This window comes from Stenella coeruleoalba (assembly GCF_951394435.1).
Source record: "Stenella coeruleoalba genome assembly, chromosome: 6".
NCBI classification, from domain to species: Eukaryota; Metazoa; Chordata; class Mammalia; order Artiodactyla; family Delphinidae; genus Stenella; species Stenella coeruleoalba.
The window spans coordinates 89915468-89938366 of record NC_137151.1 but is presented as its reverse complement, the minus strand read 5'-3'; the positions used below and the strand labels follow the sequence as shown (position 1 = coordinate 89938366).

General features: G+C 38.5%; 1 protein-coding gene across 2 annotated transcripts in view; it reads left to right on the top strand.

Annotated features, from left to right (window-relative positions):
• Positions 1 to 3214: 3214 nt before the first annotated feature.
• The window catches only part of GTF3C3 (general transcription factor IIIC subunit 3), a 31454-nt gene continuing 11769 nt past the window's right edge, over positions 3215 to 22899 (top strand). The window contains exons 1-13 of one of the 2 annotated variants that reach the window (XM_079924315.1): positions 3215 to 3552; positions 4479 to 4590; positions 8400 to 8590; positions 9103 to 9226; positions 11217 to 11408; positions 11925 to 12090; positions 15644 to 15791; positions 16334 to 16433; positions 17245 to 17348; positions 18306 to 18477; positions 20771 to 20973; positions 21319 to 21424; positions 22077 to 22208. In XM_079924315.1, coding sequence (XP_079780441.1) covers positions 3451 to 3552; positions 4479 to 4590; positions 8400 to 8590; positions 9103 to 9226; positions 11217 to 11408; positions 11925 to 12090; positions 15644 to 15791; positions 16334 to 16433; positions 17245 to 17348; positions 18306 to 18477; positions 20771 to 20973; positions 21319 to 21424; positions 22077 to 22208 — 1852 coding nt within the window. In that variant the 5' untranslated portion in view covers positions 3215 to 3450. The remainder of the gene's footprint in view (positions 3553 to 4478; positions 4591 to 8399; positions 8591 to 9102; positions 9227 to 11216; positions 11409 to 11924; positions 12091 to 15643; positions 15792 to 16333; positions 16434 to 17244; positions 17349 to 18305; positions 18478 to 20770; positions 20974 to 21318; positions 21425 to 22076; positions 22209 to 22899) is intronic. The other variant, XM_079924314.1, reaches the window with a different exon arrangement.

The following is a 22899-nucleotide window of genomic DNA, read 5'->3' as shown; positions in this document are numbered from 1 at the left end:
TGGGATCTTCCCGGACCAGGGCTCGAACTCATGTCCCCTGCATTGGCAGGCAGATTCTTAACCACTGCGCCACCAGGGAAGTCCTATAAGTAATTATTGATGAGCTATTCCTCATAAAAATAAGCCTGTTCAGATAAATGGTAGAGTGGTAGGGACTGCTTCACCTCTGTCCAGTTCCACTCAAGTACCAGTGACTGGCTTTCCCTTTCCCTTTCACCACTCCTGCTCTGGTTGTCAAGAGCTCCACAAAGGGAATGTTTATTAGTTTTAAGGCCTCTGAAAAGGAAGAGCATCCACAGGGGACTTTTGGCTATGAGCTTGCAAAGTCTCAGCGCAGGACATGCATCCTTCTGCTGGAAAATTCCTCACAACTGGCAGGTAGCTGTTGATGGGAGGCCTACACTCCACTAGACTAGAGTTTCTTATCAGTGATGGTATTGTCAGTTGGGGGAGGACAAGTCTTCGTGGTGACCATTTAGCACACCTGGTCCCCAGACAATGTATAGTGGTATATTAGTGATTTCCCCACTCCTGCGCTATTATTTTGGCTACCAAAACCTCCCTATTCACATTTCTAAAAGGCCACTGGGGAAGTGATTTTGTCCTTGGCCGAGAACTGTCGTTAGGAAAACAGCAGAAGTGTAGTGTTTCCTGCAATGAAAATAAGTGTTCTGCAGGTGATCTAGGCTCCCAAGGGGTCTGTGGTCCTCTGCATAGGTCCTTGACAGCCTCTCAACACTGACTCTGCTCCTCTTTGATGAGCATTCCATTCCCCATCCCTAGGACATGGCCTATTGTCCCCTATCCTGGGTGTAGTGTGGTCAAGAACTATTAAGGGTGTGAGATTTTACCCGATTTGCAAGCTACACACTGGCTGCTGCAATTTCACAGATCCTGGTGGGCCCTGAGACCAGTGGGTCTAAGGCAATAGACTTTATTATTCATGGCTCAGCAGGCAGCATGTGTTTTACATTCCTATTGGTTCTCCTTGTCCCCCAAGTATCATGGGGGCCATGTGGAGGTGAGTCCAGGTGTTTACTGGGCACTAGTTGGTTTGTGCCACAGTTGAGGTACCCCAAACTTAGGAAATCCCCACTCTTACAAGGGGGCTACATGCCCAAACATGCCCAACCTTTGCCCCAGAGGGAAATATTATCATACTAGTCAGAAAACAAATCTGCCCTCTGTCCCAGAGGGAGACAATATCTCTATCTTTCAAGGCTGTTTGTTCTCCAGACATCCTTGAAAAGATAGTCCAGAGTGAAAGCAGTCACAAGTTTTTGCAAAAAAGTGAGAGAACCATGGGAAAATTGTCTCCCCAAAAGTGTCACACCCCATCCTGGCTCCTCCCCTTGAGAAAGGAAGGAGTCATTCCCTCCCTGTGTACTCTTCATGCTCTCGTCATGGTATAAATTCAATGTTCTGCTTTCTTCAGACATTCCATTTTGATTCTCAGAAATCAGTCTGAAAGTCTGAAAAGTTTCTTCTTGCTATTTTCATTACTGCTATAACAATTCCACTTCATCTCAAGGTAATGTGGATGCCTCTGACTCACCAGGGGACACATCACTTACAACAAAGTGGAGAAAAGAAAAGCAGAAAGATTCCAATTTCAAGACCTGTTGCTACATTCTGACCTGTAAAAAAAAACCCAAAAAACAAAAAAACAAAACTGTCACATCATCAAGGTGTTCCACAGCAGAAAAAATGTTCTCCCACCCCTTGCTTCCTGCTGCAAATCTCTGCAATGTGAATCTATATCATCACAATTGTTATTCCCATATTCCAGGCAGCCAATAACAAACAAGCTAGTCTAAGCCATCTGGGTCTTAGGAGAACATTCTCCTTACCAGGTGACCAGATTTGCTCCTTTTGATTTCCTTCTTTTCCCCTAGGAGAGTTAGGACTAGAGACTCGACTTCCTCTCAAATGCAATTCCCTGACAGCCTGGAGAAATTCAGGGGGGAATTTACCTATTAGGGATTTCTGTGGATTACCTTATTCCAACCCACTCACCTAGCCTCCCATATTTTATACCCAGATAGGGCCCTGAGGATCCTTTATCATGAGAAAGGAATGACTTCCAGCTGGAGATTTTTTCTCTCACCTGGAAGTTCCCCTCTTACAGGTCCTGGCCCCTCATTCTCCCATCCAACTGTTGCTTTTCCTCATTTGGATTGTCATAAAGAGGCACCAATGGCCAAGCCAGGTGATAGGCTCCCTGTAACTTGTCCCTAACCTCAGCTGCATTGAGCTGCATTCCATACCTCTTATCCCTTGCCCATTCCCAAGGCACTTTCAGTTCCATCCAGTTGAATTCATAAATGTGTTTTGAGCATAGATTACTAGCCTACAGAGGAAAGTTCACAAAGATGTATCAGGTAGTGCTGTTCTCAAGATGTTGACAGCTAGCTAGTGTCTTTAGAAGAGGACAGCAGAGAAATAGTTATAAGACAAGGCAAAATATAGACCACAGGAGTGTGTAGGAGCTGAAGAAGTGTTCCACTGAGGAGAGGCAGTATATCATATTAATTCCAAGTATGGGATTTGGAGTCAGATAGACCAGGGTTTGAATCTTGGCTCTACTATGTATTAGATTCAGAACGTTGGCATTAGGAATAACATAAAATAATAAAATATCCAAAAGGATTATTTTGAGATATGAATGTAATATGCATAAGACAGTACACGGCCTGTATAGTAAATGGGCAATAGTGTATGCTAATCATAGCAAATATTTGATTCTCTCTAAAAGTTTAACTGTTAAGAAAAGAAGAAAATTTGGGTGAGAATTAGAGGTGGGACGTGAAGTCTAGATGACCTAGTTACAGACTGAGAAGGAGTCTGAGGAAAGGGACAGCTTGAGGATTTGTGGAAGAGGGGAAAACTGATGGTGCCATTGATTGGAGGAGATGAGAGTTAAACCATAAATTGTGGGAGGACTTTAGCTTTCTGTGGCAGGACAGAACTGGAAAGTGGAACGTGCACGTGGCAGAGCAAGTGGTTAAATTAAGAAAAAAAATCACTACACCAATGATTAAATTAATTTTAAAAACAAACATTCAAAAAAGAAATGGATTGAGAGAATTTTAATGGAGAATTGCGGGAAATGATGTAGATAAAGGAACATTTTCTTAAAGCACATTTTTTTTTCCAACTCCTTAATAAGCTTAAACCGGAGGCCTGAGCCCAGCGGCAAGCGCGGCGACCCGGAGGGCCCAGCCGCTGTCCAGTCCGGGTCCTGCCCACGCCCACATCGCCAGGAAGAGGCGGGGCCGGAAGCTCCTGCGGAACCGGAGCGCCGCGGTTGCGGCGCTGGCCGGGCAGGTTTCCCGGAAGGACGACGGGTCCTTGTTTTTAGCGCCTCGGCGTGGGGGTAGCGTCTGGGAGCTTCTGCTCTTCCGTTTCTCTGTTTCGGCTTCTGGAACTGCACATCAGATCCCCGCAGACATGTCGGGGTTCAGCCCGGAGCTCATCGACTATCTGGAAGGGAAGATCTCCTTTGAGGAGTTCGAAAGGCGGAGAGAAGAGAGAAAAACCCGTGAGAAGAAAGTGAGGAGATAATGGGCCAGGATGCTCCCTACTATTTCGTCTCCCTAAGACACTTAAGAGAGATGTGGGGGACCCAGTAACCCCGTTCGCTGTGATGGGGCGGGCCGGGTACTTGCAGCAGTTTCTTCCCCTTATTACCGAAACTCGGGTTCTCACCTCGTCCCTGTTCTAAGCTCCTCTTCAAAACATTTCACCCACCAAAAAGCTTTTGTCTCGGTGGTAACCACTTACCTTTTTTTCTGTTGCCAAATAGTGCATTTTTTATTTGAGGGTAGCATAACGCTGGTAGATTAAATGGGGGGCGTGGGGAGTAGAGTTTGGAGGCAGTATCTGGTTCTAGTCCTAGCTTTGCCACTGTCTTCTTGCGCAACTCACCTCTCTTCTTTAGGCCTCAGTGTCTGTTTCTAGACGGAGTGATTTGAGCTTCCATTTTTGAAGAGTCTCCCAATGGTGTGGTGTAATCTTCCACAGAAAAGAGTGAATTTTCTTGTCTGATAAAATCTCTGGGACATATTTTTTTATACTTATGAGGAAATACGTGAACTTTCCATGTCTTCTCACTTGAAGTCCGAGGGAAAATAACAGTAATTACACCTTTTGAGATTAGCTGTTGGATTCCTTCCTAAATCATGCAACTAATAGGGCCCCATCTCTTCTCATTTAAAAAGCAAGGATACAACGTGTAGATTAATGAAATCATCAAGGTTTTAAAAATTATTTTTTACAAACGACTGATTCAGCCTGAAGGATGAGACCTAAGTACTATGAAATGCTTTGGCAGTATTCAAATTTAGATTCCACATAGTATGTATGTGTTCAGAGCTCAAGTCACAGAAATAGAGAATGAGGCAGATGCTTGTATTCTCAACTGGGGAGCGCTAAATGTGCACTTGTTTTTGGAATCATTAATTAATTTTCAATCTCAGAGTCTTCAGGAAAAAGGCAAGTCATCAGCTGAAGAAAATCCAAATGACTCTGCAGTTCCATCATCATCAGGAGTTGACTGTACCAAATCTCAGGACGAAGATGTCAATGAAGGTATGTTAAGATCCCTACCTTAAATGCATTAAATGTTAAGGGTACCTAATAGTTTAGTGAAAGCATTATTTTTTTTTTTCCTGCAGTGGTATTCTGTCATTGATACCTGGCTTATTAGGAACATAGTACTTGGTGTGTAAGAGGTGCTCAATAAATATTTGTTGAATTATTGATTATGATGATGGTTAGTTTAGTGGGTTATGTTTGTGGAGAAGTGTTTCAGATCGACATCAGCGTTTGTTTGGGAGCCATTTAGAGTCATTATTCTTTAAATTGACCCTCTCACTTGATTACTAATTCTTCTAGACTATACTCCCCCAAATTGTAATGAATTATACTTCTATACAAAGTGGCTTCCAAACCACTTTTTTAATTATGGAAGATAAGATAGAAATGTCAGAGTGGAAGGCCAGTTGGCTCCATATGGGACCTCACACACACAAGAGGTATCTTGGTATGTTACCTCATGCCAGGATCCAGTCCTCAGCTCTGCATGACCGGGTATTATATTTGGTTGCTGCACCCAGACTAATTAAACTCATGAGAGCCTAAGTGATGAATTATTATGCAAATCTATTAATTTCTGGTGATTGATACACCTTTTTAGTGATCAGAATACTGATGATAGTTCATGGTATCCATTTACCCATGTCAAGTAACCTGGGATACTGAACTATCAGTTAGAATTTAGCTTTGGGTGTAAGGTCTGATTGAGAACTTAATTAAACTTTCTAGTCCTAGTGGGTAGAAATAGAGGCTGGTTCTTTTCCCTCCAAACAAATAAGACTTGACACAGAGAAAACACTAGTAGGGTGGACAGAAAACGAACAGGCTTTGTTACTGCTTCCTTGGACCAAGTGGGGAGGAAAGGGTAAAGAGGAGAGAAAATTGGGGTTATAGTTTCTTACCTTGCCAGGCAAGTATGGTGAAAAATGGGGCTGAAATTGTTCTAAAACCTGTGAGTCCTTCCTTATCTGCTCAGAGTAGGAGCTGCTCTTCCATCATCACATCTTTGAGGTGCAACTGTAGTGCCAGACACCATGGGGTGCCTGCCAGTTTTCTTACCTAAAGCTGCCCCTGAGAGGTGCCCATTAGGCCCTCCCTAAAAAAAGGTGGTTAGTTGAATCCCATTCTAGCTTCCCATGAACAGTCAGGCATACTAGCCTCAGCTCAAGTAATCCCATCAGTCCTTTTAAGATATTAAACTCCCAATTTCCCAGGAAGGTATTGTCCCAGAACTTTACCAAGACCTTTGGTAACTGTGAACATGTATTCAGAGCAGAGGAAGGGGTCAGTTTTGAACAGGTAAAGTCTGCTAATTGGAATATATGGCCACTAGAGTCATTGTCTTTTTCCTCCTATACATTGGTGAATTCCACTGCAAAATTCTTACTCTTGAGCACCAGGCAAATAGGGACTTCTTTTAATTTCATTTTCAGTTAATTGTTGCTGATATAAAAACTGCAGTTAATTTTTGTATATAGACTTTGTATCCAGGAACCTTGCTAATTCATGAATTCTGACAGTTTTTATGCAAAGATTGTTTTGGATATTCTATGTATATAATCATGTCATCTGTGAATGACAGTTTTATTTCTTCCTTAATCTTTATGTCTTTTATTTCTCTTCCCTTATTACATTAGCTAGGACCTCCAGGACATCCAGTAAAATATTGAAAGGAGCGGTGATAGTAGGCATACTTGTCTCATTCCTGATGACTTTGAATAATTAACCGTTAACTGTGTTTGTGGAAAATTTTCTGTAGGTACTGTTTATTAAACTGAAGGTATTCCCTTCCTTTTCTAGTTGACTTAAAATTTTTATTAGGAATAGGTGTTGGATTTTATCAAATGCTTCTCTGGGGGAATTCCCTGGCGGTCCAGTGGTTAGGACTAGGCGCTTTCACTGCCAGGGCCCAGGTATGATCCCTGGCTGGGGAACTAAGATCCCACAAGCCATGCAGCATGACCAAAAAAGAAAAAAAAAATGCTTCTCTGTATCAAGATGATCATATGACTTTTCTTTTTTTTTTTTTCTGTACTGTAATAAATTTTATTGATTTATTTTACACCGTTTTTTCATATTTATTTTGGGTGTTTAGAATTCTTGAAGATGATCATTATGACTTCATAATAATAATTACTATTTGTTGCTCAAAACGTGGGTTTTTTTCATTCTCTTCTTCCTTAAGTATATTGACTATCTCATTTATCCAGCATCTTTGGGATTTGAGGTATTTCACATAAGTGAATAAGCTTAAGGATTTTTGAATATATATATATTTAAAATTTTAACTGTTGTAGCTTTTCTAAAATATGCTACTTGTCTTTGCTTTAACAGAAAATTGGCTTCTCAGCTTAACTTTTCTCTTTTTTTTGTTTTTTTGTTTTTGCGGTACGCGGGCCTCTCACTGTTGTGGCCTCTCCCGTTGCGGAGCACAGGCTCCGGACGCGGAGGCTCGGCGGCCTTGGCTCACGGGCCCAGCCGCTCGCGGCATGTGGGATCTTCCCGGACCAGGACACGAACCCGCATCCCCTGCATTGGCAGGCGGACTCTCAACCACTGCGCCACCAGGGAAGCACCATCAGCTTAACTTTTCTTGATCATTCAAGATAATCATTATGAGGGCTTCCCTGGTGGCACAGTGGTTGGGAATCTGCCTGCCAATGCAGGGGACATGGGTTTGAGCCCTGGTCCGGGAAGATCCCACATGCTGTGGAGCAGTTAGGCCCATGCACCACAACTACTGAGCCTGTGCTCTAGAGCCTGTGTGCCACAACTACTGAGCCTGCGTGCCACAACTACTGAAGCCCGTGCACCTAGAGCCCGTGGTCCACAACAAGAGAAGCCACCACAATGAGAAGACCTCGCACCACAGCGAAGAGTAGCCCCTATTCGATGCAACTAAAGAAAGCCTGCATGCAGCAATGAAGACCCAATGCAGCCAAAAATAAATAAATAAATACATACATACATTTATTTTTAAAAAAAAAAGATAATCATTATGAACTTATGAAAATCATTTTACTGTAGTGATATCCTCAGATACAGATGAAATATGTCATGTTATTTTGTTCCTGAAATAATAATAGTATTTTAATTTTAATAATAGCATTTATTAAGCTCTTACTATATGCTGGGCATTTTTCTAAGTACATATATATAAAGACTCATCTCATCCTCAGAGTTACCCTATAAGGCAGACATTATTGATCCCTTTTACAAATGAGCAAACTGAGGTACAGAGAGCTTCAGTAATTTGCCCAAGGTAACACAGCTGGTGATAGATGGAGATGAAGTTTGAAACCAGACAGCTTGGCTTTAGAGACCTCACCTTAAACTACTGTGCTATACCCACTGGTTATGTATCACCTTAAACTACTGTGCTCCACCCCCTGGTTATTTACCACCTTAAACCACTGTTCTATACCTCCTAGTTATGTACCACCAGACTTTTTTAGTTCTTAGGTCTATGTCCTACAATTCTTTTATTTTTTTTTTTCCTCTCTGCTTTTAACAGTTACCGTGTGTACTTCTGATTTCCCACTAATTTTGCCTGTATGTCTGGGTAAGGCCTAAAGGATGAGTCAGCACTTCCTGCAGAGTAAAATACATGGCTTTGTGACAGCTTTCCTCTTTGGATTGTTTTTTTTGGGAGTGCTCATTTGTCTGTGTTTTTCTTTCAAGTTTGATATTGCTGGGGTAGAAATTTGTATTCCAGAAAATACTGTTTGTTTTTTCTTGCAACTAGTAAGTATGCTGAAGCTTTCTTTTTTTTTCTTTTTCAACCTCAATGTCTTTGTCTTTAGGAGAAACATCAGATGGAGTCAGTAAGTCAGTTCACAAGGTCTTTGCTTCCATGCTTGGAGAGAATGAAGATGAGGAGGAGGAGGAGGACGAGGAGGAGGACGAGGAGGAGGAGACACCTGAGCAACCCACTGCAGGCGACGTGTTTGTATTAGAGATGGTTCTCAATCGTGAAACCAAGAAAATGATGAAAGTAAAGTGTTTCTTATTTTCGTATTTATAAATGGAATGTAAACATGTGATATAGAAATTGAAAAAGAATCTTTAAATTATACATATATTCTGAAAGAATTTAAACTGTAAGAAAGGAAACACTATGAGACAACTACTGTTACTGGTTTCTTATGTTTCATTTTAGAGATTTTTAAATGTAAAACTTTAATTATTGCATGTCTCAAAATGTACTGTCCTTTTGCTATTAAAAGGTCCATATTGTAACTTGATATTCTTTTAACCAAGTTCATTCTGAGTAGATAAGTTTGAAAGGAGAATCTTCAGTAGATTGAGTCATAAATCTCCTGACATATAAATCCATTTTATAGCATCCAGTTCCACATTTGTTCTAATTAGTAATTTAGTAATGCCTGACCAGTTTGATTTTTGCTTTCTTTAAATATTTTACTGTGATTTGAACTTGCTACTGTAGGAAAGTTTTGTTGGATTTGTTTTTTGTTTGAATCTAAATGTCATTTTTGTTCTGTACAGGAGAAAAGGCCTCGGAGTAAACTTCCCAGAGCTCTGAGAGGTCTCATGGGTGAAGCCAACATTCGCTTTGCTCGAGGAGAACGTGAAGAGGCGATATTGATGTGCATGGAAATCATAAGACAAGGTGTTTAATGTGGGGATTATTGACAATAGCAGTTTAATAGTCTGACTTGTTTTTTTTAATAAATGTATCTATTTTTGGCTTCATTGAGCCTTCGTTGCTGTGCGTGAGCTTTCTGTAGTTGCAGCGAGCAGGGGCTACTCTTCGTAGCGGTGTGCAGGCTTCTCATTGCGGTGGCTTCTCTTGTTGCAGAGCATGGGCTCTAGGGCCCATGTGGACTTTCGTTGTGGCATGTGGGCTTCAGTAGTTGTGGCGTGCGGGCTTAGTTGCCTCATTTGAACCCGTGTCCCCTGAATTAGCAGGTGTATTCTTTTTTTTTAGCAGGTGGTTTCTTAACCACTGCACCAACAGGGAAGCCCTAATAGTCTGACTTTTAAAACAAACGGAGGAGCACCTCACTGTGCTATTTGGAAAATATATTCAGAAGCTTGGAGGTGATTGTGATAACAGTGATTTACCACTTTTCACATTGAATAGGTATCATTGCCAAGAAAATGAAAATCGCAGAGTATGAGTCAATGAAATATCATTAATATTTATTGAACTCTTACAGGCTTTTTAAAATTTGTGTGTTTTTGAATGTTTCATTTTAGGAGCTTTAGGCTTTTATAGTATTAGTCTTTTTAAAATATGGCAAACAAATTATTTTAAAAGCACTTTTGAAGAGTATTCTTTTTTCTTCTATTTTCCAAATCAGACAGTGTTAGATTATTTTAATCTACTTTTTGATAAAAGACACAGTATATACTTGTCATCTTTCTGTTAAACTGCAAACCTCAGGCATACTGAAGGATATCTTCAGAAGTCACTTTTTGACTGATCACTTATATTTATTATTTTGCTCTCCTGATGTGTTGCCAAATGATGCCCTGCATAGTGGCAGGGATAGTTGTACTAGAGTGAACTTTCAATTTATCTTTTCAATATTTTGGCATTTCCTTTCATTTAGTCTAGGGTTCTTTTAGAAATCTTGTAAGATTCCTGGATTATTCATTAGAGTAATTTGAGGGCGCTGCTTTTCCTCTTTTACCCCATCAGAAATAAGATTAATCGAATTTTTTCCTTTAGGATATTTTGTTTGGTTCCTACTTTCAGTATTATCTGTTCCTTTATTTGTTTATAATTGTTTATTTTGACAATTACCTTTGATTTTAATCACTTGTGATCTTAGAACCTCAATTCAAAAACATTATTTCAGAAATGTGGATTAACCTTTCACTTTGATAATCTGGATTTAGGTGCTACTTATGTATCTTCTGTCCATTAATCCCATACTCCTTCCGTGTGGAAGCCGGATTGTGAAGATTTAACCCCACTGATATGGCTGATGCTCATTAGGATGAACTTGCTGAGTTAGTGAGCCTTGTTTAGCCTTAGCAAAGGGGGATTTTCTTGAAGGGGGCATGGTAGAGAGTAGGGTTTTTCATGAAATTACACCTGCTTACAGAAAAGAGTATCTTAAAAATGTGAAAATATACTAAAGCAAATATAATCTGTTTATTCTTTTTTTATAAATAAATTTATTTTATTTATTTATTTTGGCTGCATTGGGTCTTCGTTGCTGTGTGCAGGCTTTCTCTAGTTGCGGCAAACGTTGCGGTGTGCAGGCCTCTCATCGCAGTGGCTTCTCTTGTTGCGGAGCACGGGCTCTAGGCGCGCAGGCTTCCGTAGTTGTGGCTCGCGGGCTCTAGAGCACAGGCTCAGTAGTTTGTGGCGCATGGGCTTAGTTGCTCTGCAGCATGTAGGATCTTCCCAGACCAGGGCTCGAACCCATGTCCCCTGCATTGGCATGTGGATTCTTAACCACTGCGCCACCAGGGAACCCCTCTACTGTTTATTCTAAATTCCATTAAGTGGTTTGTATAATTCTGCTCAAGTTATTTAAAAAGTTTAAATATTAGAGAAAGGATCCACAATGTGAAACATGGAATTGACATCAGCTCAAGCCTCTTCCCTCAACCAATGGAATTTTTTTTTTTCATATTCATTATAGCTCCTTTGGCTTATGAGCCATTTTCTACTCTTGCTATGATATATGAGGACCAAGGTGACATGGAGAAATCACTGCAGTTTGAGTTGATTGCTGCACATTTAAATCCCAGTGACACTGAAGAATGGGTTAGATTGGCAGAAATGTCCCTGGAACAAGACAATATTAAGCAGGCTATTTTTTGCTACACAAAAGGTAATAAAAGTGTTTTTCTCGTTTCCTTTGATAAAATGATATATAATAGGTTTTTTGATCACTGTACTTGCTCTTCTGGGGTGATGTTAGCTGAAATATATTTATTCCTTATATTCTGTTATACCAGAGGTAAGTATTTGGGCTCCCTGTATTTTCATGTTTATCAGCAACTTTCTTTATATTGTGAGCTAATATTTGCACAAAAGTTGGTTGAAGAACAGGACCTTCAGTTTCCCACCAAGATCAGTGTTGGTTCTAAGCTGTTCCTTGAGGGTTAATATTAGACTTCAGTGACCAAATGGAGATTAATATGGAGATTTCAGGTTCTATTTGGTCTTAGATCAAGCCTAGTCTAGAGTTCCTGTGAAGGTAGATTTATTCCAGAATAACCCACTTGGTTGTATTGGAGAATTAGTTTAGAGTGTTTAATAGATTTTCTGAAAAGAAGGTGGGTCACACCCAGGTACCATGAACCCCTTTTTATGATATTATTTATATTCCTTTTTTTCTTTTTAGCACTTAAATATGAACCTACTAATGTCCGTTATCTGTGGGAGCGATCAAGCCTTTATGAACAGATGGGAGATCACAAAATGGCAATGGATGGTTATAGGCGTATTTTAAACCTTTTGTCTCCGTCTGATGGAGAACGATTTATGCAGTTGTCCAGAGATATGGCAAAGTAAGTTCAAAGTGAAATATATATAAGTGCCCTCATTAATCATCTTATTTTAGAAATCAAAGCATATATTTGATGTGAATATACTTTTTATTGAGGTTCAGTGAAGTGTTTTGCTTCTTGTATTTCATATTGTGCTTAAATATAGAGGTTTTCCCCCCCAGTACTTTTCTGTTTCCAAGTCAACTGTGTGATTGTTTAGAAAAATTTGGATATATGATTATCTTTCACATGCTCAGAAGTTTAAAAATGGAGCATGTTCTGAAACGATGACGAGGTTCCCAGGTTTTCATAATTTACTTGAAGTTAGGTACATTTGCAGTAATATTAAATTATTGCAAATGTGCTATTGAAATGTTTGTGCTCTGAGATCTTCTTTAATCGTTTTGTCTTGAGCCTGTACTAGAATAACATTTTTTTTTTTTTTTTTTTGCGGTATGTGGGTCTCTCACTGTTGTGGCCTCTCCCATTGCGGAGCACAGGCTCCGGACACGCAGGCTCAATGGCCGTGGCTCACAGGCCCAGCCGCTCCACGGCATGTGGGATCCTCCCGCACCGGGGCACGAACCCATGTCCCCTGCATCGGCAGGCGGACTCTCAGCCACTGCGCCACCAGGGAAGCCCTAGAATAACATTTTAAGATGAAAATTTTTCTTTAGATTTGGCACATGCTACTGACTATGGTATATATTTTATTCTAAAATATGCCCAACTACATTCTCTTCTCTGATATGCTGTGCAGCAAAACAAAGCAGGGAACATTCTGGCTACATAATGCCTTGTATGCTTTCTCTTCTAGGATGTCTACTATTTCAGCCTAGGATTAACCATGTTAATCTATGATCTGGGTATTTTAGGTTAACCCTGTTAATTCCATGGCCATTGTCATGAAGATGCTTAGTCGTGAGATCACTCACTGTGCTTCAGAGATGGGCTATGTAGGAATACTGGAAGTGTTTTTAGGAAATTTGTTGAGGGGAGGCAACCCTTAATCGATCCCTGATGTATATGATGAACTTTGAGGATCTTCCCAGGTTACTTTCTTTTAGTCAGATCTTTGGCTGTCATACTGGTTAGCCCAGTAGGCTTCTACTTTATGAATTGTTAGATGGCCTGTGAGAGTAAATTTGTTTTCCACTTGTATTTATAATCGTGTCAGGAAAGGGTGGTAATGAACAGTTCTGCCACTGCCATAGAAGTCTTTCCTACATGGAGTTCTGTTACTATAACTTCTGATTGATTAGACTTTCTCTCAGTCCCTACTTTCCCTCCGGAAATAATTATTGAATATAAATTAGGTATTAGGTAGGCACTGTACAGGGCACCAGGAGATTCAGTATTGAATGAGTTTTACAATTTCCTGCTGTTTTGGAGCTTACATTCTAGTTGGGGGAGACAGGCAGTAAGCAAATAACAACTAAATATGTCGTATGTCAGATGTTGGTTAAGTGATACTAAGAAAGATGAAGCAGGGAAGAGAGATAAATTGAGGAATAGGAGTGAGTTATTTTAAATAGTGGGATTAGAGAAGGACTTAATTCTTTATGTTATGGTCATACTGACCTGAAAGTGAACTGAAGGAGATACAAGAATAGATATTAGGGAAGAGTATTATAGGCAAAGGAAATGGCAAGCACAAAGGTATGCTCAGGGAACAACATGGAAGCTGAGGGTTTAGGGGGAGCGCCGGAAGGGGTAATGTTAGAGAGGTATCAGGAAAAGATCCCTCGGCCCTTGTGGGTCATTATAAGGTCTCTGACTTTTAATCTGAATGAGTTTGGAAACCATTGGAAGTTTTTGAGTAGAAGAGTGACTTGATCTGACTTAAATTTTAAATGCATCAATTTTGGCTGCTCTTTTGAGAATAGATTGAGTAATGGTAAGGATAGAGCAGGGGGAACAGTTAGGAAATTATTGTAGTAATTCATGGAAGGGATAATGTAGCTTGGACCAGGGTAAAAGCCGTAGGAGGTGGTAAGAAATAACCAGATTCTGGCTGTATTTTGGAGGCTGAGCTCTAAGGATTTTCTGATGTATTGGGTATGAGGGAAGGGGTGTGTGTGTGTGTGTGTGTGTGTGTTTGTGTGTGTGTGTGTGTGTGTGAGTGTGTGTGTGTGAGAGAGAGAGAGATGGGGGAGGGGCAGGAGGAGGGGAAACAGAAGGAAAGAGTTCTGAGAACTAAACCCTGAGGCACTACAGTGTTTAGAAGTCAGGAAGATGAGGAAGAAACAGCAGGGAGGCTGTAAGGAAATGGACAGTGAACTTGGAGGAAACTAGGAGAACATGATATTCTAGAATTTTTTACTGGAGGGATGACCATCTGTGTGAAATACTGCAAGTAGATCACATAAAATGAGGACTAAGTATGAACATTGGAGATGGGTTGGGGGAGTCTGGGGGATAGGCAGCTCTTTGGAGAAATTTACTAGGGGAGCAGAAGAATGGGGAGGTAATTGGAATGGGTTGTAGGGACAAGAGACAATTTTTAAGTTGGGAAAAATTACAGTATATTTGTATTCAGGTGGGAATGATCTACAACCAAGGGACATATTGAAGATTCATGAGAGAAGGGACAATTGCTTGATTGATATCCTTGAATAGATTGGAGGGAATGGGATCTAGTTGAGGGTTGGCCTTATGATAAAAGGAGAAGGCAGAAGATATGGCCATGGGTATGGGTAGGTAGTAGTAGGTAGATGTGTTGGGAGTATGTGGGATGTCTGATTTGATTCTCTTTGTAAAATAAGAAGTGAGGTCATCAGCTGAGAGTGAGGATGGGAGACTTGTGGGTTTGGAGAGGAGAAGATGTGAAATAGCTGTCTGGGTCCTTGAGGTCTTGCTACCCCACAGACCGGAAGCATTTGTATTACCTGAGAGCCTGTCACAAATGTAGAATCTCAACCCTGCCCCAGCACTACTGGATCAGAGTATGCCTTTTTATAAGATTCCCAGTTGACTTGTGTGCACATTCAAGTTTGAGAAGTACTGGACTGGTAACTGTAGTAAGATTGCTGAGCAGCACCATGGGCCCACTTGAGGCTAGTGGTCATTAATTTAGAGTTTAGTGAGCGTGGGCAGCTGGGCAGCTGGTGGTGAAGGCATATTTGGATTAACTAGGGTTGGAGTTTTATCAGATGATTTTGTTAAAGGGAGAGAGGAGCAGGAGAAATGAGATGTGCAATGGAGTAATTATAATGTTGGATCACAGAGAAGGAGGAAACTGAGGACAGGAAGGGTGCAGAGACAGTGAAAAAAATGGTAGGATCAATGCTTTGTAGATCCCATTGAGGTAGGAAAGTTGTTGGTATTGCATTACAGAGGAAGTGAGCTAGAATGATATGAAGTAGCTTTGGGAGACTGAGATGGTTAATGTTATGAAATTACACATTTTTCTCTGGATCAGCTCTGATTATGATTTTAAAGAAGAGTTTTTTTCCTCCTCCCAAACTTTAAGAAGATGAAAATCATAGTTAATAGTTAGAGGGTCTGTGTAAGAAAATGAATTTTATAATCTGAATTAAATAAGCTCTCATCCATTTTGCCATTATTTTTTTAGGAGTTACTATGAAGCCAATGATGTTATTTCAGCTATTAACATAATTGAAGAAGCTTTCTCAAAGCACCAGGGCCTAGTCTCCATGGAAGATGTTAACATTGCAGCTGAACTATACATTTCTAATAAACAATATGACAAAGCTTTGGAGGTAGGAACACTTATGTGTTTCTCTGTTAGGTTTTGAACATGTTTCTGTGTTCTAGAAATTCTTACAAATTGATAATTCCCCATTTTAGTTATATATATTAAATTACTTATATTTTAAATTATATATTTAAAGTCTGTATGGGCACATTTAGATTTTATAATAGTCCTGTATGAAATATAAAATGTAGTTGCCATATAATAAAAGCTATTGCCGTTATCATAGGTACTAGATATGTCTGTCTTTCAGGGTAGCAGGACTCAGCAGCCAGACTGATTGCTATGATTTATTTCTTAATCTGTTGGGAAAATTAGATTGGTTTGATATAGAGAAATTATGTATTTTCAGTTAAGCATTAGTTAATATGATATAAAAATGTTAATATTTCACAGTGGTTCCCTATTTTAAAGAGACATACTGTTGCTTTTTATAGCCTATTTATGTTTTGTAAGGATTATTTGAATTAACTACAAATCTTTGCATTGTGAAAAGGTTTTTCATACATACCTATCGTATTATTTCCTTTTCTTCCCCCATTCTTTTAGGTAATTACAGATTTTTCTGGAATTGTGCTAGAAAAAAAAACTACAGAAGAAGGCACTTCAGAAGAGAATAAAAGTTGTAGTTTCCTCTGCATAGGAGAGTGTGCGTAATCCTCTCTTGTTCATAATGTGGCATTTTGAAATTGATAGTTAGTGTCCTCATAACAAGTTTTCCCAAGGAGCAATTTTCGTAACAGAGATTCCATATCTTTTTCTTGTGAGTATTCACTCACAGGTAATCTTTTTTTTAAAAAAAAAAAAGTGTTTTCAGTCCCTTTTATTTCTCAATACATCCATTTGAACTTGGCATTTGTCATTGACCCAGGGTCCTGATAGTGCTATGTGAAAAAACGAATGAATTACCGAGCAACTTATCAAAAACCTTTAGAACTGAAACAGTTTACTTTTCAAAAAGGGCTTAAAATGCTCTCTACTAATTTATTTCAAACTTAAGCATTGAAAAAATTCTACTTGAAACATAAGCATGGGCATAAAATGCTACTTCAGACTTAAGCACACTATTTTACTTTATCTCTTTCTCAGCCTCTTTGTAGTGAAGACTAAAAAGAGGCTTTTGGATTCAAGAAGAAAAAGAGAAAGTTCATGTATCCGTATTTGTCACTTTTGTTTTTTAGTTCTTTGTAGTTTTGATAGAAGGTGTGGGAGTTTATGTAGCTTTTCAGTAAGCGGTTAAGGTATTAGGAAAAGAATAGGAAGGATAATTGCTACTAAAGGACAGACCGAAAGAGGTGTAAGAACCTAGAACTAGAGTTGGCCAAACTTAGAATTGACTGTAGAATCATTTGCTTTGAGTGAAGTAAATGAGATCTTGCATAGAAGGTACAGTTTGCTTCATTTGCCCCACTTTCTAAGATTACATATAGGAACTTTTTATCTGTCTGTCTGATCCACAGCTGGTGAGAATGTTTCCTGCACTATACCGGATGGTGTGCCAATAGATATCACAGTGAAGTTGATGGTCTGCCTTGTACATCTCAACATCCTTGAACCACTTAATGTAAGTAACATTAAGATTTGTACTTAAGATACTTTAGATCAAATCTACAATGTTTAGATAACAAGAAATTTTAAGTTGACCCTAGATTTCATATTAATAACCAGGAAGTCACAGTAAACATCAGATTATTTTGTGTGAATGTCTTTTAAAAGCTAAGTGTTTGGAAATGGGCTTATGATAATTTGTTGTTCTTTCAAAATGAGAATAATCCAGAGATCAGAGTGTGGGATTGGGCCTTTTAGACAACTGGCAGTTTCTGACAGCTGTTCTCTTTTGCCGACTTTGGACTAAGTATATTATTGAATAAAAAAATGTATTGGGCATCTACTTTGCAGACCTTAGGATAAAGTGTTGAATATAATATACAAATCCCTGTCCTCATGGATCTTTTGTTTTAATGGGATTAGATAATAAAATAAATACATAAAATATAGGATGTTAGTTGGTGATCAGTGCTCTGGAGAAAAATCAGAGAAGAATAAGGAATACTGGGGTGGGAGGAGTTACAATTTTATTAAATTGGTCAAGAAGAGCCTCCCCTGAAAAGTGACATTTGAATAATGACGTGAAGGAAGTGACGAAGTAAGCCAGGCAGGAACCGGAGGGAACAGCTTTCCAGAAAATCAGCAAACACAGAGGCCCTGAGGCCTGGGCGTTACTGACTTGCCAGAGGAAGAGCACAGCAGGTCAGTGTTGCCCTAGCTCCTGCAATGCCTGTCTTGTAACAGGCCTTCGGAAGCAGTGTGCTGAATGAGTGAATGACGGCAGTATGAATTCTTTTTAATAGAGACTCAGAAATGAATTTAAAAAGTGATTATTTAAACCTGTTTTTATTAAGCCTTTCTCCTCTTAGATTTGCCTCAGATAACTTGTACATATGTTAAAAAGAGAGATATAAGTAGATGAGCGTATTTGTAATGACTGTTTGACTTCCGGCTGTTAATTGTTGGGGTCTAGCCTCTCTTGACAACACTCGTGGAACAGAATCCCGAAGACATGGGAGACCTCTATCTCGATGTTGCTGAAGCTTTTCTGGATGTTGGTGAATATAATTCTGCACTTCCCCTCCTTAGTGCGCTAGTCTGCTCTGAAAGATATAACCTCGCAGTGGTTTGGCTTCGGCATGCAGGTAATACTTTTTTGTAGGAAGGAGAAGTTTTAATCACATAAGCAGGCAAGAACTTATTTCCCCAAGATGGTAATAATTATTATAAAATGTTAATGTCTTAGTGAAAGTATTTCTGGTTTCAGGGCAGTTTTTTGAAAGTCAGTATTTTAAGTTGTCTTGGTTTACTGCTAAGTGATTTTCCCTCACTAATATATTGGAGGAATGATTCACTTAATGGTACCAGAGTGAAGTAGAAAGACTAACATATCCCTGTTAAAAATACCTTAAATACCTGTCTTTTACCTGTCTTAACCACAGGCTCTGGTTTCTAGTAATAGATTGTCAGACTTGGGCTGCAATCTAATTTTTGAAGAGCTTTTAAGGATTTATATTTAATGTTATTTTGAGGAAAAAAAAAAGTTAATATATTTTCAATGTTCTTTGAGCTGAAAATATGCTCAAGATTGGATTTTATATGTCATTTTATTTCATTGCATCTAAATCCACAGTAATCTGAAATAAATCATTCAGAGTAGGAAAAGCAGCTTGGGAAAAACAACTAAATCTCTTACAGAAATGTATGAAAGCCAAAAATATTCTCACAGGATTTCCTATTGAATCAACATAAGAGATGCATTAAAGTTTGAATAGTCTTTGTTTCCAATATTGCATGATGGCAGAAAGTTTTAATATTTTCTTAAAATATTACATAATGGCAGAAAATCGTCTATAACTACAGTAGCATTGATTGATATTCTGGGATATTTTGACACATATCACAGATATGAAATGGCAAAGAGAGCACTTAATGATTAAGATAGCACGTTACTATTTGGATGAGTGAACATGAATACAAATGTAATACCATCATAAAAAGTTACATTATTTGTAGGTTTTGAATTTTAAAGACATGAGCCGGGAATTGAAGTTTTTATTGCCTTCCATAAGGCTGTGGTATTTATACTGCTCCTGTTACTAACAGTAGACATTTTTAAATCCTCTTTAATTATGATCGTGATACTGATACATGCTTTTTCCATGTTGAGCCTGTGTAGCTTGAGGTAAGTGGAAGGTAAAACCTCAGAATCATCTAAAAATCATAAAGAAATTTGGAACAGTAGGTAAGAAAGATCATTAGAGGAATTTAATGCTTGTAACGTAATAACAAAATATCTTTTAAAGTGAGAAGTGAAAAATAATGAGAAATTCCATCACGATGATCCATCCACATTTAGTAGTCTTCCTTTATTACCAAAGTTTAACCTAAAGATAGTGATCAGGAGATATTTGAGAAATCTGAGATTTGAGAAAACAATTGGAGGCAAAATACCATCTTATAGGAGATCATTGCAGTGAAAAGGAAAGCGGTGAAAGGGCTTAGATTAGTGAGTGCTGTGGCTATTAGGGTGGAAAGAAGAAATGCTTACCAGGAATTCATCTTCAAGTTCAAATGATAGGACTTAATGATTGATTGGCATAAAGTGTGAGGAATAAGGCCCAGTAGCCTCACTTCTGAGAACTTATCCTGAGGAAATAATTGAGTGAGGTGAGGGGAGGTGGTTTATATTGGAGATCACAAAACTCAGGAGCCTGGCACGTAACAAAAGTGAATAAAGTAGGTAAGTGAGAGGCCCAGGGCAGGGTGAGACGCCCGTCTGAAGGGTGCTGCTGTTTCTCAGCTGGCTGATGCACCAAGTGGGAATGAAGGGACTCGCTGTTGCCAAATCCAGATTTTTCAAAAGAATCCAGTAACTTGGATTTCATAAAAAATCCTAGCTTTTAAGAATGTAGACAATTCACTGCTTTTAACAGCACTGCGGCCTAACAAAGCATATCTGTAGGTTACACTGGTCTGCCCGTTTGTGAACTCTGGCTTATATACATGAAGATATTTACTGTGGTGTTATTTATTAGAGTAAAAATTTGGGATAACCTAAATGTCAAATAGTATGGTTAAGTAAATAAACAATTTAATGGAATATTATAATCAGTCAGAATGCCAGTGAAGGCATGGGAAAATGTTGAAAGCATAATAGTAAGTGAATAAATCAGAATACCAAATTGTGTGTGTGTGTGTGTGTGTGTGTGTGTGTGTGTGTGTATATATATATATAAAATATATACTGATTACATCCTTGTAGCATAGATAGAGATTAAAAGGGATAATTGTTTTAAAGTACTGGAAGTATGCATATATTTCTTTCTTGTTATAATTTGTTTGTATTGCTATAATTTCTTTTAAAATGGAGAAATAATTTTGGCCCGCTTACAAATCTGTAGTTCATATTAATGCTTTATTTTAACATCATTTTAGAATGCTTAAAGGCCTTAGGCTATATGGAGCGTGCTGCCGAAAGCTATGGCAAAGTGGTTGATCTGGCCCCCCTCCATTTGGATGCAAGAATTTCACTTTCCACCCTTCAGCAGCAGCTGGGCCGTCCTGAGAAAGCTCTGGAAGCTCTGGAGCCAATGTATGATCCAGATACTTTAGCACAAGATGCAAATGCAGCACAGCAGGTAGGCCATGTAACATAGAAAGAAGTTTTTCTCGGTGGATTATGTTTCAGAACTTTTTCCTCTGTTAAGGATGTCCCTACAGCTTATATCCAAGTTTTATTTTAGTGTATTAAATTCAGTGTTCTTGAAAAAGTGATTTTGAGTCTTAAGTTACAGCAACTTAACATTATGATTGTTAATGTTATAATTTATAGTTTCTAAAACATTGGATTTTAATTATTGTGAGAGATCATAAAGCAAATGTTCTTAAGGTTTGGTTTCTAAGACAGAACTTTTCTATGCAAACAAAACAATTTACAACAAAGGAATCTTGTCACACTTATTATCATGTGCTTATTTACTTAGGAACTGAAGTTGCTGCTTCAACGTTCTACTCTGTTGTTTTCACAAGGCAAAATGTATGGTTATGTGGATACCTTGCTTACCATGTTAGCCATGCTTTTAAGGGTAGGTAATGATCTTTCTTTATATTAGCCTTGTTGACTTTTTAAATGTTTAGAATTTGGTTTAAACATAGATTATAGCCATTTCGTAACTCTCTTTTACTCTGTTAAACTCAAACTTTTTAAAGTGAAAGTCAGATAAAAGAAGACTTAGAGATTAATGGTATATAATTGAAAGTTCTACATGAAAGTGTAAACTTTACTATAGATTGTACAATAAAATCTTTGCTAGTACATATTTAGAAAAATGAGAACCATCATGGTATCAGTTATTGGCTCTGTAGACACTGCCACGTGCCAAAATTGTTCACTTTGCAAAAATGTTTTCCGGATATGACATCCTTTCTGAGTCTGGCTTTTTTGCAGGGAGGTGGCTGTGTGTGTGTGTGTGTGTGTGTGTGTGTGTGTGTGTGTGTTATAAACTTAATATGAATTGTTTTCTTTTTCCTTACTAAGGTGAGTAGTGTGACCCAGATTGCTTTGTTAAGGAAAAAATAAGTCTATTCATTCTCTTCTAGGCGTTTATATACACAATGACTGGTCTTTTTTTTGCCTTACTAAAGAAGCTTTCAGGCACACCTGTGACACTTGTTTCCCATAGATTTTCTCTAAAAAATTATGTGACTAAAAAATCTCATTTATCATCTTTAATTCAGGTAGCAATGAATAGAGCCCAAGTCTGTTTGATATCTAGTTCCAAATCTGGAGAGAGGCATCTCTACCTTATTAAAGTGTCAAGAGACAAAATATCAGACAACAATGACCAAGAGTCAGCAAATTGTGATGCAAAAGGTAATTACCTTCATTTGCTTTGTTGCACAAAACTTGGCTGAGTTGGAAAAAAAAACTCATGAAGTAATACTTGACAATAATCTAATTGAAAATATACCCTTTTTGAATAAAATGATATTTTCTAATCTAGATCCCTCAGGTAAAATAAACTCTTTTGGTGTTTTTAAAAAAGAAAGAAAGGCTATACATAAATACTTCAGTTTAAAAAAATTAAAAGGCAGGCATCTGCTTAGATCCTTCTGTGAAAAAACTAAAACAATCTTTTAATTTTGACTTTTTAAGAGGAAAATATACCCTATTTTAAGAAATTTGTGATGATTAGATGATAATACAGATTGCTTTGTCTAGTCACTTCAATTACATATATTCCATTCTCTGTTAAACTTATTTTTGACAAATGTAGCAATAGTCATAAAAAGTCTGAAAATAAGTTGCTTTGACCCAATCTCAAGTCATGTGACTTTGCAAGCCATCTATTTTTAGCTGAAAAAGGATCAAGTATGTTGGGTGAGGTTATTAGTCAGAGAACTTTGGAAGAGACCTAGGCTATAAACTAGAGATATCAATCTAGCAGAAAATTTTTTCATTGTTAATCAGGTCCACAGATACTAATTAAATCATTGTTTACTGACATGGCAGTATGGACAGGGTTTTAGACAGAGTATGGACAGGGTTTTAGAATCCAGAAGAG